The following is a 17004-nucleotide window of genomic DNA, read 5'->3' as shown; positions in this document are numbered from 1 at the left end:
CAAAATTCAACATCCATTTATGATAAAAACTCTCAACAAACCAGGCTTAGAGGGAATGCCTCACCATAATAGACATGACAAGCCACCTACTAATTTCAGACTCAATGGTGAAAAGCTGAAAGCTTTTTCTTCTAAGACTAGGAACAAGACAAAGATGCCCAGCCACTGCTATCACTTTTATTCATCACAGTATTAGAAATCCTAGTCAGAACAATTAAGCAAGAAAAAGAAAGGGTCAATTGGAAAGGAAAAAATAAAACTATCACTATTTGCAGATGACACAATGTTACAGACAGAATCCTGAATATTCCATCAAAAAACTATATGAATAAATTAATTTGGTAAGGTTGCAGGATACAAATACACAAAAATCTGTTGCATTTGAATACCAAAAAAAAAAAAAGAACTACCAAAAAGAAATGAAAACAATCCCATTTCCAACTGTACCAAAAAGAATAAAATACTTAGGAATAAATTTAACCAAGAGGATGAAGTACCTGTATCCTGAAAACAAGACATTACTGAAGGAAACTGAAGCAAGACACAAATAAACAGAAAGATAGTCCATGCTCCTAAATGGAAAAATTACTATTGTTAAAATGTCCACAATACCCAAGTCAATATACCGAATATACAGATCCAATGCAATCCTTACCAAAATTCCAATAGCATTTTTCACAGCAACAGAATAATCCTTAAATGTGTATGGAAGTATAAAAAACCCTTAAGAGGGGCACCTGGGTGGCTCAGTGGGTTAAAGCCTCTGCCTTCGGCTCAGGTCAAGATCCCAGGGTCCTGGGATCGAGCCCCGCGTCGGGCTCTCTGCTCCGCAGGGAGCCTGCTTCCTCCCCTCTCTCTCTCTGCCTGCCTCTCTGCCTATTTGTGATCTCTCTCTCTCTGTCAAATAAATAAAAAATCTAAAACAAACAAACAAACAAACAAAAAACCCTTAAGAGCCAAAGCAATCCTGAGAAAGAATACAGCTGGAGACATCATGCTCCTTGATTTCAAACTATACTACAAAGCTATTAGTGATTAAGACAGTACTGTATTGGCATAAAAACAGACACAGATCAGAGGAACAGGAGAGCCCAGAAATAAACCTATGCATATACGATCAGTTAATTTGTGACAAGGAGCCAAGAATATACAACAGGGAAAGGACAGTCTCATCAGTAAGTGTTATTAGAAAAACTGGATGGGGGGGCGCCTGGGTGGCTCAGTGGGTTAAAGCCTCTGCCTTCGGCTCACGTCATGATCCCAGGGTCCTGGGATCGAGCCCCACATCGGGCTCTCTGCTCAGCGGGGAGCCTGCTTCCTCCTCTCTCTCTGCCTGCCTCTCTGCCTACTTGTGATCTCTATCTGTCAAATAAATAAAATCTTAAAATAAAAGAAAATCTTTAAAAAAAAAAAAGGAAAGAAAAACTGGATGGCCTCATGCAAAAAATCAAACTTGACACCATCCTAAACCATACACAAAAATTAACTCAAAATGGATTAAAGATCCGAATATAAGATCTGAACCACAAAACTCCTACAAATAAACAAAGGCAATAAGCTCCTTGACATCGGACTTGGTAATCTTTTTTTTAAACCTGACATCAAGAGCAAAACAACAAAAAGCAAAAATAAACAAGTTGGACTACATCAAACTAAAAAGCCTCTGCAGAGCAAAGGACACCATCAACAAAGTGAAAAGGCAACTTACTGAATGGGAGAAAATATTTGCAAATGATGTGTCTGAAAATAGGCTAATATCCAAAATATATAAAGAACTCACAAAAGCAAAAAAATCCCCCCAAATAATCCAATTAGAAAACGGGCAGAAAATCTAGAGAGACATTCTTCCAAAGAAGATACATAGATGGCTAACGGTTATATGAAAAAATGTTCTACATCATTAATCATCAGGGAAATGCAAATCCACAATCAGCTATCACTTCATACCTATTAGAATAGCTATTACCAACTAGAAATGTACAAAGTATTGGCAAGGATGGGGAGAAAAGGAACTCCTATGCACTCTTGGTGGAAATGTAAACTGGTGCAGCCACCATGGAAACAGTATGGGGTGGGGGGAGAAACCACATTTACATCATATGAAACATACAGATACAATTATCATTAGCGGAATGAGGCAAAACTTTCTCCCACCACAGCTACATCTTCTTCATGAGAAAAATGAGTTATGTATTTTTACATGAGTTTAGGGAGCTACTGCCCATTCTTTACATATCCTGCTTTGTCCTCAAGATAAATAAATGGCCCTTATTCTCATGAACATTTTATAGGAAACCAACTTTGAGTACATTATTTTAGTTTTCATACCCCAATATATATAGTATTTCCTAATATCATGTCACCTTTTCTGTCCTGAAATGCATGGGTCTATTCAACAATGAAAATCAACACAACAGTTTTTCTCAAAGTATCAGAATTAGAAGGCTCTCCAAACCTTCTTATTTTACAGATATGGAAACCGAGATGCAGCAATTAAGTATGTTTACTCACACCACACAGATAGAGTCATACGTGTACTAGAACCTAGTACTAGAACCAGTGCTCCTCCCCCAGGGTTTTTCCTACTGCACACACTGCCTAAGATCGGTCTATTTTTTCTAAGACAAAGTATTTGGTAGTGCTGTTGGCAAAAAGCATACAAATGAGTATTTTTGCCACCTTATCCTACAGAATGTAGCAATAAATGTGGTAATGTGTAAACTGCCATCACCCACACCATTACACAAAGAAGCTGTAAATATATAAAAGTTTTGAACAGACCAAATACAATGCAATTTAAATTCCAGAGTGTAGAATCATCATTCTTTATTACAAAAATATTTAAAAGAAACTATGTTATAATTTTAAGATTACATCTAAAAAACAAATTCTGTGACTCAGCTTCAAGATTTTTTTCAAGGGATCTACTATTTATTAAGCAAAGATGAAGGTCTTTGTTTCTTAGTCATTTCTCACAACCCTCCTAAACAGTATTTACTATTAATACTACTTCATATAATAATGAACTAAAATTAGTTCTCTCTACATCTCACAGCTGGTAAAGTGTGAAGATAAAATTTGTACCCAGGTCTGTCTGATCCAAAGTCACATTTTTGTTGTTATATTCAAGTGCTTCTAGAATGGGCCTTAAAAATGTGATGAACAATTGGAGAAATGATGAGAGGAATTAAACTTGTGAATTCAAAATATATTTAACAACCTCTTCCATCCTATCAAGATACAATCTTTAAAGGGTTAGCTACTCTTTGGTACTATCTGAAAAGCATGCAAATTCATGTCTAAAATTGTTTTTGTACATTATGCACTTCTCTGGAAGTAAAAATGTTCCTCATGTAACCTGGTGTTTTAAAAAGAAAAGGGAGACTCAATGGTTAACTTCAAGAAAGGTTGCAACTTTTAATTTTTTAAAATTCATAAATGGACAAAAGCCAGAAGAGACAAAACTATTTGCATTATATCAAAATAAAATTGTTTTCTAGATTTAATGTAAACAATGATGCAAACAGAGCAAAAAAACATTCACTAGAAAGGAAAAAGACTTCATTGAACATGTATGCTTCACTACTGAACTGTCTAGTTAATATCAATCTTTTAATATGACCACGATTATTTCAACTTCTGAAGTCATTCTTATCTCCATGGGCTTCTGAAGATATCTGTTTTCCCCCGGACTAAAATACAGGTATCTCCCACTTTTCTGAAGTTTGCATTACACCGTCTTGCTTTTATGAAAAATGGCAAAAAGTGAGACAGCGGTCAGCATCTGTTTCACAGCAGGCTGGTACAGAGGGAGGAGTGTGTACCCTGAGCAGCTAGAATGGCAACACCAAGCTCCTTCCCTTAAACTACACTCAGCATCAAGCCACCCTAACTTTGAATTTGTTGGTTAGCAGCTGTACTTTATCTCAACTTATTTCTTGCATCCATTAACAAGATGAGTCCCAGGGTATCAGAAAAACCTAGGACAGCTTATTTCTTGGGTCTGGGAATGAGCAGAATGTTCTCCATATAAATAATAGGTAATTGCTTCTTTGCTCTACACCATTTCAGCTCACTGAAGGTTTCATAGTAACGCTCTACTCTCAGGTAAGAGAGGAAAACCCGCCTATGCATACATTCATTTTAAAAGTTAATTCAGTTTCCTTCTTAATTTGATGCATTTCCAAACATATATCATTTTACACACACAAAAAGAAAAAAAAAAGAAACATAAGAGATGGAGCTGTATAGAGCTGAGAAGAAAGATGAGTAAAAACTATATCATGAAAAAACAATTTACTCATTCCTAAAAGAACATTCTTGGCAGAATCCTAGGCTGCATTACTGGACCAAACATCCGAAGATTCTGCATATTTTGCCATCTGAGAGCAAGTATCCTTTAAGCATCAAGTTTTAAAGTGTACTACTTATTTCATACTCCAGTCAAACATAATAGCAACAGTACCATTAATGTTATTGCTTGTACTTCTGTTCTTGAATCACAAAAATCAGACACTGATAGCAACACAATTTGACAACAGATCCCTCCTTTCTGTTTTTCCTTTTTTGTTTTTAAGATTTTATTTATTTATTTGACAGAGAGAGATATCACAAGTAGGCAGAGAGGTAGGCGGGGGGGGCGGATACCCTATAAGTGGAGAGCCTGAAGCAGGGCTCGACCCCAGGACTCCAATCATGATCTGGGATCATGCCCTGAGCTGAAAGCAGATGCTTAACGGACTGAGCCACTCAGGTGCCCCTCTTTTTTCTTTTTCTTAATACAGCACTTATTCTTTACCTGCAAGTGGATATTCATATTCCTCAAAAGAGCGGATTTCATCTGGATTACTTGTTAAACAGTATCTGACAAAATATGGATTAGGTATTTTTACCTAAACATCTTTATACAGTTTTAAAAATAATTGTTCAATGTCTGAGAGGTAATAAACATTAACCATTTAACAAGAGCAAACTTACCATTTTTTTCCAAAGTAAAGCTTAAATCCTTAGAAAAGGAGAAAAAAGAAAGGTAAAAAAATGTCTGGGTCATCAACAACTCTCATCCCATCTTTGCCACAATTTCAGTTTATTTATTTATTTTAACCAATGTAGCTACGTTAGAATAACTCTTCTGCATTAATACACATTTTCTTGCCTTTAAAAAAAAGATTTGAGAGAAATCGCAAGCGAGGCAGTGGGGCAGACAGAGAAGCAGACTCCCTGCTGAGCAGGGAGGCAGATGTGGGACTGGATCCCAGGATCCTGGGATCATGACCTGAGCTGAAGGCAGATGCTTAACTGACTGAGCCACCCATGCATCCCATTTCCTTGCTGTTAAAAGATCGAAATCTGTAGATAATTTAATCTTCTTAGTAGTTTAACAGTCTTGATCAACACAACTCACTCAAGGTTAGACTGTAAACTATGTGGCCTACTGTCTTAATAGAAAAATTAAGTCCCACCGTTTTATAGCTCCTGACAACTCCTACCTAGTTTTCTCACCTAATACGGAAAATTCTAATTTCTCTTCTTTGTCTTTTGTCCCTTTATGAATGTACTCTTGCCTTGCACCAATAACATGTACTAATCTTTGATATAAAGATATGTTAAGATTAAACAGAAGTTCTTTGCCTAAGGAGAAAGGGACCAAAAGGAGCATCATTTAGGTAAGATTATATGTTGGTAGCCATAGCAATGGGTCTTGAAACGGTTTTCAACAGACATACGTGTGGATTTCTGACTCTCTGCATGTCTATTTTTTTTTTTTAAAGATCTTATTTATTTGACAGAGAGAGATCACAAGTGGGCAGAGAGGCAAGCAGAGAGAGAGAGGAGGAAGCAGGCTCCCTGCGGAGCAGAGAGCCCGATGTGGGACTCGATCCCAGGACCTCTGAGATCATGACCTGAGCTGAAGGCAGAGGCTTAACCCACTGAGCCACCCAGGTGCCCCTCTGCATGTCTATTTTAACATGCCAAAATCTATTTTAATAAACCCAAGCAGTTATATATAGTAATATACACAAGAAAATTAGTTGTACAAGTCTCACATGGAAAATAACTTTATCACTTCAACCGTACTTCTTTTAAAAAGGTCAATAAAGCAATAATTCTAGTATCTCCTAAAAAACTGTTGGAAATTAACCTATATTATTTATTTTTATCTTGACATATTCTCTTTCTAGAATAGAAACCAATCTAGATAAAGTAGCTAACACAGTATCATAAAAATATTATTGCCATAGGCAATTTACCAATAGGTAAATAAGTAAAATTTTAGTACACTGGCCATTGAACATAGGTGATATGTTAAGCAAATCATTTTAGAAGATGTGTCAGTTGTATTAAACACTCACAGAAAAATAACCAGCTTAAAGGGTTTTTTAAACATTCCCAAAGATTTATGGACTGCTTAATGCCTGCCCATAATTAAAGTATCACTGTACTGTGATCAGGATAAGCTAATCAATACTCATTTATACAAAATGAACTTTCTCCACTTCCTTACTAGTTGAATGAAAATTCACATAACCTAACACTTGTGATTAAATTATTTATATCATTAATCATTCACTAAAAAAGCCTCATTTCAACACAGCACATAGACAAACATATATAGACAAAAACATCTCATGTTTTTATTCTTAGTAAAGGCAAGGAACTTCACATTTTATTTTGATGGGAATTTCTCCCCATTACTTTTGTCACAATCTTCCTGTATCTATTACTGAAGCATTTTATCAAGATCAGTGATATCTGAATTACCAAACAGCATATTTTCCTTAAAGATTCCTTTTAAGTATTCTCTACACCCAACATGGGGCTCGAACTTACAACCCCACGATCAACAGTCGCATGCACTTCCAACTGAGCCAACCAGGTGCCCCAAAAACTGTGTATTATTTTTAAAATTTGCCAAATCGCTCCTTCCTTTTCTCAGTAGTCACACACAACTCAACTTCCCTTTTTAACACATTTAAAAATATTTATTGCCAACTTCACCAAATCTAAGTCACAGAATGTTAAAACTGAGAAGGCATTTGGCTAAAGTCCAGGAATCCTAAATCCTGACCCCTAGTCTGCTTTACTCTGCTTGACCCTCCACCCTCACCCCCAACCTCTGAGCTCTCTGAGAAGGATATGAATAGAACAAAAGGCCAGGCACCTATACACTGTTATTAAAAGGCTTTTGTTACAAACTTCAAAGTGCCTTGGACTAGGCCAGTCCACATGGAAGGCTCATCAAGCTTAAGGCCCAGAATGAGTATCACTTAGACAGCCTTTCCTCTGACAGCCTATGCTCAATTCTCAGCCAATGATTAGAAGAAAGGCCAGTCTAGCAACATACGAAGAAAAACTAAGCCAGTGGAAATACTCAGCTCAGAAACCTACTTAGCTCTGAATACCACCCACAAAATTAAAAAACCAAGAAGAATGAAGAAAGCCAAACAGGATGATAATGCTAAAGAGAAAGGGGCAAGGCATTCAGGATAGAGAATTGAAAGAGTAATTATGTTACTTACGATTTATGGTAAGATAATGGGGAGAGAAAGCAAAATTCTTTAATATAAATCAAATAAGCAATTAGAAATTATAAACAAAGAAAAAAGGAGCAATGTGATAGAACCAAATAGAAAAGTCTAAAAGGAGGGCATATGCTTGAATGTTTAAGATTAAAGAGCACAGGCTTTTGAATCCCACTCCTGGGACTACCACTCTTTAGCTCAGTGATCATGAATAAAATCTTTAATCTTCCCAAATCTGTTCCTCCACCTGTATAACAGATAGTGACATCAAAGGGATCTCGTTTGGCACTGCAGAAAAGCTCAGTATCTGTTAGCTTTTTAAAGAATTAGTAAAACAACAAAAACTTGTCTTCTTCATAGAAAATTTATTTCTTTAAATTTACAATGGGGATAGGTGGTGGCAAGGAGGAAACCATACTATACAAAAGTCTGCTAAGAGAGATTCAATAGTAAATATGATGCCTGGGATTTTTATCAAAATAATCCAATGGGAATAAAATATTGGCCATTAGTTCTCATTCTTTCTATTTTCGTGTATGTTTGAAATTTTCCAAAATGAAAGGTGTTTTTAAAAATTCCTTTCTCTTTAATTAATACGGTTGAAAAAGTAAACAAGTCCTAGCATCCTTTATACCTTTGAGAAATCATGAATCTAAGAAGAGAGAATAGAGGTATAGAGACAAATGCCTACAAATGACCTAGAAAATATGCCTACATTGATTTTGAGGAAGGAAAGCATCCAGGCAGGAGCCTACAAATTCCCATATAATGGAGACCAAAAAAAAAAAAAAACAAAACAAAACCATGAAAAACCAGCGTGCATCAAAGTGCTCATAACATGTCTCAGCTTAACAAAGTCAACAATTCTTCTACATACACTGTTCCCTTATTTTTGAAATTCATATAAACCAATATTTATGTATGTATGTAATCTGTACACCCAACATGGGGCTCAAACTCATGAGCCCAAGATCAAGAATCGCACGCTCCTGACTCAGCCAGCCAGATACTCCTAAACCATTAATTCTAAACATATGAGCAGAGTATGCTTCTTATATTAAATTAGATATGGGGGTACCTGGGTGGCTCAGTCAGTTAAACGTCTGCCTTGGGCTCAGGTCATGATCCCAGGCTCCTGGGATCCCGTCCCACACCTAGCTCTCTGCTCAGCGGGGCACCTGCTTCTCCCTTTACCTCTCTGCCCACTGCTCTACCTACTTGTGCTCTCTCTGGCAAATAAATAAAATCTCTTCTAAAAATAAATAAATAAATTACATGTGAATTGTTATAAAAAATACATATATTTCACATTTTCACAAGTGGGATTTTCTTTCACCAAGCAAAATATACCTTATAGGTCCTTTTAAAATTAGTTTTTCTTCCTGTTCACAATATGAGTTTAGAAGAGGGAGAAGAGAATGAGTTTAGAAGAGTAAGAGAAACATACACAATAATCACTTATTAATGATGATAAAATTATTGATATTATGCTAACAGTAAAATCAAGTAACAGTCTCATTACTAATGAGAATGAAAATGCTCATCACACAACAGTTTTCCAATAACAGCAGCTCTCATAGGTTAATACTAGTGTTCACATCTTCTAACCTAAACGTTAAGTACTGATGTGTTAACATATTTAACAGTGGTGGAAAACTACTATGTAACTTCATACAGCAATTGCAGGAAGTTAAATAAAAAGTTTGCTCTGGAAGAGTTCAATTCTGTGTTTTACTTTTACCTGATAAGTTAGGTAAATATTTCAAACGTTAAAAATATCACACAATTATTTCTGTGGATAAGAGGAAGCATTTATGGTAAGGGAAATCCCCTGATTGCTTCAATAAGAGTTATTACTCAATGTTTCCCAAATGACCAATTATTTTTTTTAATAATCATCTTATCTTCCTACATTCCTAAATAAAGGCAATAAAACAGTGCATGTGAAAGGGTGGGGTTTTTTTTTTTTTTTTTAAGTATAAAATGTTCTATGTAGATATAAGATGGTGACACCAGTAATTCAGATTTTCCCCAAGCTTTCTATATGTCAAGTTTTGGACAATTTGTTTACTCCCCTACCTTATTACACTCACCAAAAATCTCATGAGACAACTTTGTTTCTGCAGGATCCAGGTCAAACTTTGTAAAAAAAAAAATAAACAAAAACATACACACACAAAAAACTGCGATGGACTAACCTCCTAACTTCTAATGATTTAGAAGTTATAATACTCCCTTATTTCAAATGGTAAAGTACAATTACAAGTTTTTGAATACAACTGAGAGATACAATTGAGTGCTTTTTTCCTCTTTAGTATAAAACATCTCAAACATAGTTTCCAAATACCAAAACTTCAAATAGAAGTCCATAAATTACTGTTCACACTTTTTTTTCTTGTAGCCATTCCCTATGACTTATCCTGCTCTTACAATTCAAAAATACAAATTACCCAAAACTGGATTATAATTAGAATTTCATTATCATTCAGTTACTCAACAAAAACTGGCTTTACACATGTAACTTCCTTGGACCACATAACATTCAGAAAAATGATTATGTGATAAATCAAAAGAACACATATTTGTCTCTAACAAAAAAATGTGGAACAAAAGGAAAAAAAATACAAAAAATCATTATAAGGTGTCAACCATACAGCCTTCCTAATATACCCCTCATAATCCATTAAGGATTCTCAGACTAATTCTCCCACCTACCTCCTAAGAGTCTCAATTTCATCCTTAAGACATCATTACACCTGATATGTAACACCAAATCTAATTCAAAAATCTGAGAAACTCACAAGAACCAAGTCTTTTAAAACAGTATAGTTTAGCACCAGAAAATAAATTCATACAGTAACTTGTAATGAGTAAATATAAACTATCAAATATCTGAGTTTCATAAAATGCAACCAAAAGATACAATCTTAAATTTCAAAAATACTATTATATAAATTTCTCTCACTACTCAAATCTGGATGAGTCAGACAAAATGTCTACATAAAGGTATCCCTCTGTACTGAAACTTTTGTTATTTACTATTCAAAACTCAAGCACAGAACAGATTTAAATAATGTGGTTTGCCACATTATCTGAATTTGATATATGAACCCTCACTATAGAAAGGCAAGAATTTCAAAGACCTGGATAGCAAAGTCTATCTGTGCTGTGACACACAACTCTATCATTTGGGGTCCCTGGCTGGCTCGGTCAGTAGAGTATGCAACTCTAGATATTGGGGTTGTGAGTTCAAGCCCTATAATGGGTAGAAACACTACTTTAAAACAACAACAACACTGGGGCGCCTGGGTGGTTCAGTGGGTTAAAGCCTCTGCCTTCGGCTCAGGTCATGATCCCAGAGTCCTGGGATTGAGCCCTGCATGGGGCTCTCTGCTCAGCAGGGAGCCTACTTCCTCCTCTCTCTGCCTGCTTCTCTGCCTACCTGTGATCTCCATCTGTCAAATAAATAAATAAAATCTTAAAAACAAAAACAAACACAAAAACACAGGAGTTCCCAACTGGGAACTCAGTCGGTTAAGCTTCCAACTTTTGGTTTTGGCTCAGGTCATCATCTCAAGGTCTTGAGATCAAGTCCTGCATGGTGCTCTGTGCTTATCACAGAGTCTGGTTGAGATTCTCTCCCCCTCCCTCTGCAAAACTCCATGTGCTCTCTCTAAATACAGTATTTTTTTTAAAACCACAATTTTCATAATTTATATAAAAGATATTAAAGCAAGCCCTTCCAGTTATTCTAGTTCTCTCCTATCATCCACTACTATACACATTACTCCTTTTACAAGGTATTTTGAAGTTTCCTTCTGGTCTGTAATTATTTTTAAATTGAGAGTTTAAGAAAAATATCTGTAAATCATACACTGATGTGGTTCTAGTGACCAGAATATACTCTCACATCTCAACAATAAAAAAACAAATAACTCAGGGGCTCCTGGGTGGCTCAGTAGGTTGAAGCCTCTGCCTTTGGCTCAGGTCATAATCTCAGGGTCCTGGGATCGAGCCCCACATCGGGCTCTCTGCTCAGTAGGAAACCTGCTTCTCCCTCTCTCTCTGCCTGCCTCTCTGCCTACCTGTATTCTCTATCAAATAAATAAATAAATAATCTTTAAAAACAAACAAACAACTCAATTTTAAAATTAGTTAGGGATCTGAATACACATTTCTCCAAAGAAGATACACAAATCCCCAAAAAGCATGTGAAAAAGTGCTCAACATCACTGGTCATTGGGGAAATGAAAATAAAAACCACAATGAGATACCACTTCAGACCTACCCAGTAAAACAGCTACCATCAAAAAGACATCGACAATAACAAATGTTGGCAAGGGAGTAGAGAATGGAATCCTCATTCATTGCTTGTGGGAATATAAAATACTGCAGCTGCTTTGGAAAACAGTTTAACATTTCCTCAAAAAGTTAAAAGTTATCATGTGACCCAGCAATTTCTCTTAGGTATATATATCCAAGAAAAGTGAAAACAAATGTTCATAGCAACGTAATCCCAATAGGCAAAAAGGGAAACAATCCAAATGCCCATCAACTAATGGATAAACAAAACATAGTATGTCTATACAATACAGTATTATTTAGCCATGAAAACACTAAGTGCTGATAAATGCTACAACATGGATGAATCTTGAAAACATGCTAAGAAGGCAGACACAAAAGACGATGTATTGTATGATTACATCTATATGAAATACTGAAGGTTGACAAATCCACAGAAACAGAAAGCAGCCTGGGGATGCCAATGTCCGGGTGCAGACGGAATGGGAAATGACTGCTAACGGGTTTGGGGTTTCTTTTTCCGGCAATGAAAAGTGTTCTGGAATTATACAGTGATGTTTGAACAATATAGCAAATAAACTAAAATCACTGAATTGTATATTTTAAAAGGGTGAATTTTATGGCATGTAAACTGTATTTCAATTGAGAAAAGAAAAACTTCAGGGTATTGATCACTGTACTTGGGATACTTCCTGCATGCAAGAGACAATAAAATGAACTAAAAGTTCACATTGGAATTATCCCCAAAACAACGTGCAACTGTAAGGAGCAGTAAAAGAATTTTTTAAATGTTCGCAGAGTAATTTAGAGGGTAGTGACGGTGGTAAGTTTTTAACCTGAAACTACAAAAACTACAGCTTTGTTTATTCACATCTACCCAATATCCAGATTCCATACAGCAGATGGGTAGACATAAAGAAAGAGATTCTGAGGCGTATCAAAACAAATCAAACCTCTCTGCTGCGCTTATTAGCCAGTTTGCAAAACAGGAAAAAAACCCAATCTCATTATTTAACATATACTTTTATTTGCCACAAAAGATACTTTCCAGCTGTTTCCAAATACCAAATGCAACCTCTAAGGATGAAAATTTGTCAATATTAAGGATGTTCAAAGAATACATATGCCACTGATTTTAGGCAATTCCAAAAATACATTTTGTGCAATGGAATATAGTATAGCCTCCAGTGAGTTTACCTAAAAGAGATACTGTTTTTGGATAACAACATCATTCCTGTCAAGACTATGTGAAAAAAAGTATGTGTCACTGTTGAGCTCCACAATGAAATTGTCAAATAAAGGAAACTTCATTCCTCTCCTAAGGAGAGAAATGCACTGGAAACCCCAAGGTGGCTAACAAAGAGACCCCACTTTTCAACCTATGTTAGAAAATCCTACAGCCTGGGGCACCTGGGTGGCTTAGTGGGTTACGCCTCTGCCTTCGGCTCAGGTCAGGGTCCTGGGGTCGAGCCCTACATCAGGCTCTCTGCTTGGAGAGGAGCCTGCTTATCCCTCTCTCTCTCTGCCTGCCTCTCTGACTACTTGTGATCTCTGCCTGCCAAATAAATAAATAAAATCTTAAAAAAAAAAAAAAAAGACGAAAGAAAAGAAAATCCTACAGCCTATCTTTGCAAACCTACCATCTATCCATCTCCTACAAGAATCATGGTCTGCAGTTTAAACAGTTTCAACTCATTCTTGTCCTTTGCCACTTTTGCTTATTTGTTTCTCATGACAGGAATGCCTCTTACTTATTCATCAAAATGAAGCAAAAAATCTGCCTCCTTGTTCATGAAGCCTTCCTACATCATTTCAAGGGATTTCTTTCACTTCTAAATATGCCTAGCACTTGCGTGCACCTCAGCATGGCACATTTTGCCTTGTACTATAAATGAATACACTGTATCTTCTCTAAGTACTAAAAGTTCTTGAAGGTTAGCATAGCTTTTGTCTGCCCACAATGCCAGGTACAAATTTAAATGAAGTACTTACTTAACTGCCTTTCCTTTCTAAAAACAACACTAATACAAGTAGCTAAATAATTAGAGGGATGCTCTGAAGTGGCAAGTCTCCACAGACACTGAACACCTAATCCTCACTGAAAGAAATTACAGGCCATCCAGTATAGCCATAAGGCAAGGAAAAAAAAAAAGGGCATTATTCAGAGGCTTCCTAGAAGTGCTCTGGCTATAAGCACATTTGAGGGAATCAAGGCAATTTGAAATAACTCTGTGTTAAGTCAAAAAGACTTACTGTGCTCTCCTTTTTCAGCCAAGTTGAGTAAGCTGAAATCAACACAACTTTCCCTACATTGGGAAGAGCTTTTTGAGAATACAGCAAGGATGAGGAGCAGCCAAGCAATAGGTCACATCACACCAAGATCGAGAACCTCGATCTTCCTGGAATATGGACCGCCAGAGTCCCAGAGGACACCTCAATAATCACCGGGGTACCAAACACCCATCTTGATCACAATCACTGTCTGAAACTGCTCCTGTCTCCAATTCAACTAAAATATAATAATGGAAACACAAACACCTCCACAATCCTGATGCACCCCACCACACAGTCCCCCAAAATAGAATTAGATTTTGGAAATAAATGAGAATTCATTTTTAACCCAAAGACCGCTATAAATTAAATATCATTTAGAAACCAAATGACCCTAAAGTACTAAGGTAATCAGTCAACAGAATCAAATAGGTTAACTGTTCAGAACCAATCTCATTAAAATAAATGAGGAATTATTACGTTTGCCAGGGACAAACATAGTTGCCTTTTGCATTTTATCAGAATCATTACCAGCCTTTTTAAGTACAGAAAGTTAACACTACTACTGATTTATTTAGAACTTTCCTCTTAAAGAAATTACATGTAACAAAAGAGAAAATAGGAAACCAAATTGATTTTAGCTGCAAGACTATCAATTACTATGTATTACTGATCTGCACTCTAGATTTCCTGAACTTCCTACCTTCAAAGTTGAAATTTGGAGTTAAAAGTACTCTAAAGAAACTGATAACCAGATTAAAATCCCCCTTCATAAAACGAATCAAAATTTGATATTCAATTCAGTTATTTACAGAATTCTGTTAGTCATCAAGGGAAAGGGGGGGGGAACCACCACCTTGTCAAGCAGCACTAAGTTACTACTAACACTAGCAATGACTGATAAAAAGGGGGCCTGAGGCAGAAGGCAAGGATTCAAAGCAAACAGAAATAGAATAAGATAAACAACTCATTAAAACCATCTGAACTAAAGTAAGAGCAACTTTCCAAACCTACAGGGTTACAGTCAATTTCAAAACCTTTTAAAAACTAAAAAGCCCTACCAAAAAAAACAATCTCAAAAAAAAGTGAACCAAATACAAGAACTAAAAATTCTTCAAATTTCAGGATTTTATAATCTTAATTCTGAAAACTCATTAATTTCACACTGTGCAAAACCTGCACACCTTCATAAACTCTTTCGTATGATGGTTACAACTAATAATTCAAAAAGAGCTTAATCTGATGTAACATTTTAGCAAATGTAGGGTAGATTTGAAAAAAATACAAGCTGAGACAGAGTAAATGATAACTGACAGCCAAAAGGCTTTCTGGAAGGCAGAGCTGAGCTTGGATTGGCAGGAGGGAAATTTTAAAATTTATCCACAAGTCAACTTACACCAAAAATTGTTTCATGCCTTTATTACTTACACAAGCACGTTTTAAAAATGTACTTTTAACCTGTGGACAACCAAAATGATACCAGATACCTTAAAGCATTGTTGTCTATGTTAATTTTGATGTTACAGTCTTAATCCTTAACAAAATTCACATATATTTTCAAAATGAAACACTGCAAAAATGGAAAGGCTTATATTCTCTAGGTAAAGGTTACCTTATGTTTCACTTACTTAAAGTTTCAGTTTTGCTTTTTAATCTATTACAGAAGACATCTCTTGTGGGACATTGTAAAGGGCATACCCTCCTGTCAAGCCAGAAAGCTCAAACACAAAGACACAGAGCTAACCAAGTGCTGTAATTCTTCCAAACTGAGCCTCTCCACACCCCCTCCACCCTTCCCCCCAACAGATATGTCTATTAAATCAGTGTCTGTTCTCCCCCTCGCACAACAAAGAGAACTTCTCACCGCATGAAATTGCCGCTGAATGGACACCAGAAAGCAGGATTTGCATAATTCCTTCCAACGAAACCCTGTCGGGAAGGAGGGGATGAGGGGCCCAAGCGTAGGGATAGAATCTCCTAGATTCTGCTGGGGAAGACCTGGTTCCCAAGAATATTCCCTACGGGGGGGGGGGGGACGGAAGGGGGAAAGGGGCTGGAATTCTACGCCTCCCCAAGACTGGGCCTGGGGACAGAGGAGCAGGAGAAAGCATTTCCCCACAGAGCAGCAGCACCGAAGCAAAGATGGGGAAATAACAATGCTGGAGGACAGGAGAGTCAGACACAAGGATGGACTGGGGCTAGGGGGCGGCGGGCGGAGCGGAGACACCACACGGGCCACTTACTTTTTGGAGGGGGGTTAAATATATGAGTTAAGCCCTTATGGTCCCGCCGGCCGCCGCACAGAGGGAAACGGGACCTTGGGAGAGAAAAACAGACAAAACACACAGTGTGAGAGGCGCAGCTCGGCCGCCCGGCCCCTCCCGGGGCGCCCCCGTCCACACTCCCTTCTGCCCGTGGGGAAAAAGCCACCCGAGGCCCCGTAGGCTGGGAGGATTGGGGGCGGGGGGGGGTCGAGGCTCTCGACGAGGCGGCGGCTCCGACAAATCCCCCGAGAGGGGACAAGAGGGACCCCCCGCTCCGGTTTCTCGGTCGGACCCAGTTCCACCCTCCATCCTCCCCGCCGCGCACACACCGAACACAAATACGCACACACCGACCCGAGCGTCGAGAATTAACTCCCCGGCCGCCGCTGCCGCCGCCAGCAGAGGAAGTGCAGCCGCTGCCCCCCGCGGCCATGACACCCTACTTGGCTCGGTCAGGCGGACCCGGGGCCTGTGACAGCTCCGGCTCCCTCCGCCCCCATCTCCACCTCACGCCTCGCACACGCCCGAGCGCCGGGCGTCCGCCCGCCCGCCGCCGCGCGTGCACGCGGGGATTGTGGCGCGCGTCGCCGAGCGTGGGGGAGGGGAGGCGCGGGAGGGGAAAGGCTCCGTGCAGAAGGGGCTGA

At 38.0% G+C, this 17004-nt stretch overlaps 1 protein-coding gene across 4 annotated transcripts in view; it reads right to left on the bottom strand.

Moving 5' to 3' along the window:
* Positions 1-17004, bottom strand: part of LOC111145386 (ligand-dependent corepressor-like) — a 144714-nt gene that overhangs the window by 127252 nt on the left and 458 nt on the right. For 3 of the 4 annotated variants that reach the window (XM_022500255.1, XM_022500256.1, XM_022500258.1), the window contains exons 1-2: positions 16340-16367; positions 15961-16025 (exon numbers count right to left, since the gene is read on the bottom strand). In XM_022500255.1, the coding sequence (XP_022355963.1) occupies positions 15961-16006 (46 nt within the window). In that variant the 5' untranslated portion in view covers positions 16007-16025; positions 16340-16367. Of the gene's footprint in view, positions 1-15960; positions 16026-16339; positions 16414-17004 lie in introns of those variants that run through there. The other variant, XM_022500257.1, reaches the window with a different exon arrangement.

This window comes from Enhydra lutris, unplaced genomic scaffold (assembly GCF_002288905.1).
Source record: "Enhydra lutris kenyoni isolate GAN:26980312 unplaced genomic scaffold, ASM228890v2 scaffoldscaffold12, whole genome shotgun sequence".
Classification (NCBI taxonomy): domain Eukaryota; kingdom Metazoa; phylum Chordata; class Mammalia; order Carnivora; family Mustelidae; genus Enhydra; species Enhydra lutris.
This window is presented reverse-complemented; position numbering and strand designations above follow the sequence as displayed.